The 5169-nt window shown below is 36.0% G+C and overlaps 1 protein-coding gene across 1 annotated transcript; it reads left to right on the forward strand.

Moving 5' to 3' along the window:
• On the forward strand, positions 1 to 5169 carry LOC124838551 (pectin acetylesterase 10-like). The gene is made up of 12 exons (XM_088105371.1): positions 1 to 808; positions 1082 to 1164; positions 1943 to 2072; positions 2204 to 2277; positions 2393 to 2479; positions 2568 to 2692; positions 2819 to 2879; positions 3425 to 3478; positions 3597 to 3674; positions 3913 to 4018; positions 4166 to 4311; positions 4671 to 5169. Exons 1-12 carry the CDS (start codon positions 598 to 600, stop codon positions 4776 to 4778), a joined length of 1263 nt encoding a protein of 420 aa, XP_087961497.1. The 5' UTR covers positions 1 to 597; the 3' UTR covers positions 4779 to 5169.

A 5169-nucleotide genomic window follows, 5' to 3' on the forward strand; every position in this document is an offset into this window, starting at 1 on the left:
TTTCAACAGTGTGAGAATGATGGGAGTGAGGTACAGCTCTGGCCAGCCTCCTCCTCTCACGTTTCATGTCGGTGCTCTTTTCTTCACATTCCTTACCTTCACTTTCTAAACTACAACCTTAGTTCCTCTCACTCACTCCTTCATTATCTATACTTTCATTTCATTCATGTGATTGCCATTATTTACTCTCTCAATGAATTTCATTCCTTTCTTGCTTGTTTCTTGGACTTTGTTGTCTAATTTTTCCATTTTTTTTTTCAATCCTAAAACTGTGTCCCACCTTTCTATGTTTTCTATTTAAGCTCCCTCTGTGTTTTCTTGCAGCTATTATTGCTGCATTCATTGTTACTTTATTACCCAAGCAGAAAGCTTCCTTATTTATCTTATCATTTCCTTTCCCCGATTTCACTTTGACAATTTCACACCCTTTGGAAAAAAGTTTGCCTTTTTGTTTCTCCCTCTCTCCCGAAAGAATATACTTCTTCTCCATTCTCTTCTTTCCCTCCGACTACACTCTCTTGAACTCTTCCTTTTCATGCTTAAAGTTCTGGTGAAGCAGCCCTTTCAGTTGCCACCGTGTTTTTGTTTCTGTTGGCAATGAGCCAAAGAGGCAAGAGTTTTGGAGGCATGAAGCTGCTGAAGCAGAGGATGGTTTTGTTTGTGGGGTTGGCGATATTGAAATGGGTAGAAGGCATGGAGGATACTAATGTGACAGATATACATATGCTGTATGTCAACGGAAGAGGATTCTACAGACCTTTGATGGTTGGGCTTACACTTATTAATGGTGCTGCTGCTAAAGGAGCTGGTATTCATTATTTCTTCACATATTCTTGCTTTCTTTGGAACTAATCTGGTAGATCAAATAAATGAGGTCATCAATGGTTGTTTTGTTCATTTGGTGCCTTTTTTCAGAAGCATACAAATTTAGACATTGGGCCTACATGCTTCATGAACTTAAAACTGAGAAGGATGAAGAAACGTGTTCTTTGTTTCTAAAACACAGCTACTAATAACCTTTACTGGTTTTGATTGAGATCTGAAAATTATCATATAGCGTGATTTTTGTTCTTTTGTGCAGTCTGCCTGGATGGATCATTACCAGGTTACCACTTCCATCGGGGATATGGTTCGGGATCAAACAGTTGGCTTATACAATTGGAGGTATGTGAGACTCCTGAACTTTGAACTGGGTGCACCAAAGACGGATCATCCTTTTCATTTTTCTTTTGTTACTGACAGTTTCTTGATAAAAGTGGTCATGCACTAATTGACCAGAAAGGCTATGCTAATGCAATCTTAAATTGATTCTTGAGCACTACTTAATTATTGTAAAGCTGCATATAATCTTCCCCTTCTTTCTTCATCACTATATGTTGGTAAAGTTGGAGCTTTGCTTGCCCTGTTAAAAAATATACAACGTATTTAGATGTCAAGAAGATCCTCAGTGGTGTTTGGTTTATGACATGCAACTTATTTTTTTTATCCATTCCTTACCTTTCCATGCAAGTAAATAATGCACCGATTAACAACCCACCTGGAAATCAATGCACAGGCAATATGGATTACCTTTCTAAATACTTTGGATAATGTATTGGATATGATTATGGCACTAAGCCAAACATAATTTTGAAGTTGGAATTAGAAATTTCAACCAATACTCTTTCTAACGTACAAGGATGTGTAAGGATCTTCCATATAGCATGTGGAGTTACGGAATTTAGCATTTCGCTGTGATGACTGTAGATTATAATTTTTCTTACTATTGGTGACACTTATTTTGGAATCTGAGAGATTTTGCCGATACCATTTTTTTGGGCATCTTCATTGGCTTAATTCTCATGCACTGGACAAAACGGTGTATTGATGTAACTATAGGAAACTTGTAATATCCTGCTGATCTGTTGAGTCATAATAATTTCAGTAAATCTTTTGGTGACAGGGAGGAGGCTGGTGTGGAACTATAAAAAATTGTCTTTACAGTAAGAAAACACGTCATGGTTCTTCATTCTTTATGGAAAAACAAATACCATTTATTGGGATATTGAGCAACAAAGCTGAGGAAAATCCAGGTTACAATTGTCAGACTCAACAGCATTGCATATACACGCACATAACAGATGTTTATACCTGTTCATTCTTATTACTCTTCATTTCTAAGTAGAAATTAGCTTCATCTTTCTTTTGATGATTATATTTTCAGATTTTTTCAATTGGAATAGAATAAAAATCCGTTATTGTGATGGGGCATCATTTAGTGGGGACAGTCAAAATGCGGTAACTGTTCCAGCTCGTTTTCAACATTAAGTTCCTCCTGAAGTCATACACTCTGTTATGTAGGGTTGATGGTGAATGTGGTCGAATTAATACCGAATTCATCTTTGTTCCACAGGGAGCAGGATTATATTTCAGAGGGCAACGCATTTGGCAAGCTGCTATGGAAGATCTGATGTCAAAAGGAATGCGCTATGCCAAACAGGTTTCCCTCTGGCCTCTGATAATTTCAGGAAAAGAAAATTGCTGCCTGGTTTCCTTTTGATATTATCTATGTTTTTTTTCTTTTTCAGGCTCTTCTATCTGGATGTTCCGCAGGAGGTTTAGCAGCCATTATACATTGTGATGAATTTCGGGAATTGTTTCCCAGAACCACAAGAGTAAAATGCCTGAGTGATGCTGGATTGTTCCTTGATTCGTAAACATCATCCAATGAACTTTCAATTCAAATGTGTTATTTGTTGGATCTGGTCATGAATCTTAGTTCTGATTAGTCCATTTGCGTTAGGAGACAAAATAAACATCTTGAGTTGTATTGTTGCAGTGTTGATGTGTCTGGCCGTCGCAGCTTGAGGAATTTGTTTGGGAGTGTGGTCACCTTACAGGTCTTTACTCATTTGAATATTTAATGGTGTTGTCTTTCTGTTTCTATTATGTTATAGATATAGTAAAATTTGGTGAATCAGATAACTTCATAGCAGAAAACAGAATGTCATGAACTCCAAACAATTGTTTGCCCCAAGCCTGAACCACGAATAATCTCAAATTTTAATGCTGCTTGGAGACTGTCTCAAATCACTATGTTGTAGAACATTTTATATTGCCTTTGCACACCAGAGAAACAATGACAACAACATTTGGTCAGACTGAAACGAGTTTCTTCACTGTTAAATAAGTACAACCAACAATAATATTATGATTGTAAGAAGATTCATGCTCACTGGTCAATCAGAAACTTCAGCTCTGCTCCTCCCATACGAGGAAGGAAAAGAGTAAAGATGTAATAATGCCTTATAATTGATAATCACCTTGTTGTGGAAATTTATTTCAGTTTCCTGTAGGATGCTTTCAATAACTTCTGATTGCTTGATTATTAGCAATGCATGCATGTAAAACAACAAAAGTTAATTGATGCATCTTTGCATGACAGGGAGTGCGAAACAGCCTTCCAAGAAGTTGCACCAGTCGCCTCAATCCAATTTTGGTAACTACTATTACTCATAATATGATGGAATACTAGTATTGTTATCATCATTTGTTCTTTTCAATGCAGAGGCATCTCTTAATACTTGTTCTTACTCTTTTCTGTATTATATTGTCAGTGCTATTTTCCTCAGCACTTAATTGCCAGTGTTAGGACACCACTGTTTCTTCTCAATGCAGCTTATGATACTTGGCAGGTAAGTTCCTTTCACCATATGAAAATTTTCCCATGACAAAAATTCTTGTTTATATTGAGAGCAACATTTCATGAGCTAGTTAGTTTCTTATCACTTGTGGAGTATGGTTTGTGAATGACTTTGAAGCATGGAATTTCATGTTTTGTGAATGACTTTGACCCTTATTGTTATGTGTGACGAGCATGCTTCAGATTACTGGTCTGAAAGGCTAATAGATGATTATTTGAACTTTTTTCAGATTCAAGCCAGTCTTGCTCCACCATCTGCTGACTACCGATGGAACTGGTATGAATGCAGAAAAGATTATGCACGTTGCAGTGCACCACAGATACAGTATCTTCAAGGTAATTGATTATAAGTTTCAACGGTTGTTTTTATTTACTTTTTACTCCTTGTAAATTTTCTGTCACTGGAGTAGCATTTCCGTGACTTCAATTGTTTTCAGTATGGTTACTAATTGGTAGCAACATCATGAACTTTGAATAAAACAGGTTTTCGAAATCAGATGCTTAGATCTACAAGAGCCTTCTCACGGTCTTACAAAAATGGGCTATTCATAAATTCATGTTTCGCACATTGTCAATCAGAAAGACAAGATACGTGGTTTGCTCGTGATTCTCCTCGTATAGGAAACAGAGTACGTCTTTCCTAATTAATCTTTCGTAAATAACTCATGATGTTGCTTTTATCAATTTTAAGGAAGAGTTATACTAAGATTAGTTCATCGGAGTGACAATACAATCAGTAGATTTTAACTTCTCCATGTTTTGTTATGTGCCTATGCTTTATCACAGTTCCAACAGTTAATTTGATAGTCCAAGATCATTAGTCTCACTTGATATTCTAAAACAAAGATTTGAAATTTGTTTTAATTGTTCATATCCATCTCATGAATTGTTTAAAGGTTTTTTATTTAATATTGAATTTCATTATATTTTGGTTGTTGTTTTAAGGTTTGATGTCAGCCATCTAATGTTTGTCTAAAACTACAAGCAGGGAATCGCAGAGTCTGTTGGGAACTGGTTTTTTGACCGAGTTAGTGTCCAGGCTATTGGTTGTCCTTACCCTTGTGACAAAACCTGCCATAATTTGGTTTTTAAGTGATCACTGCTAAAGTCTTATTCTTTCAAAAAATTTATTCTGCTCCTATATTGCACACAAGCAGCCATTGGGATCTGAAGAAGAAAGACATTGCCAGAAAAAGCTATATTCATTCGATTTTATTTTTTTTTCAAGTAGATTCAGGTTCCTTTCTCTGGAACTTCCAACCATGGAGTGTGTTCCAAACGAGTAAGTTGTTTTCTGTCTCTTCCCTCTTCGATTCTCATTACACAGTATTCTCTCCAATGGATGAAACAACTTTCATCTTTTATATAGTCAAAATATACTGTATAAATGACTGCAAATTTACTTTATAACTTCACTTTCTAAGAGTCCATAAAACTATTATGGATTTGCGATTACACTCTTATTTTATACCATTTAAGGTTCTTTC

This window comes from Vigna umbellata, chromosome 1 (assembly GCF_029865625.1).
Source record: "Vigna umbellata cultivar VRB3 chromosome 1, Vumbellata_1.0, whole genome shotgun sequence".
NCBI classification, from domain to species: domain Eukaryota; kingdom Viridiplantae; phylum Streptophyta; class Magnoliopsida; order Fabales; family Fabaceae; genus Vigna; species Vigna umbellata.

What these genes read in the sequence shown, in the direction of transcription:
- LOC124838551 (XM_088105371.1), top strand. Translation starts at nt 598, where the DNA reads ATGAGCCAAAGAGGCAAGAGTTTTGGAGGCATGAAGCTGCTGAAGCAG. An exon ending in GAATGCGCTATGCCAAACAG is followed by an intron (nt 2,480 to 2,567) that starts GTTTCCCTCTGG and finishes TTTCTTTTTCAG; the next exon opens with GCTCTTCTATCTGGATGTTC. An exon ending in ACAGATACAGTATCTTCAAG is followed by an intron (nt 4,019 to 4,165) that starts GTAATTGATTAT and finishes TGAATAAAACAG; the next exon opens with GTTTTCGAAATCAGATGCTT.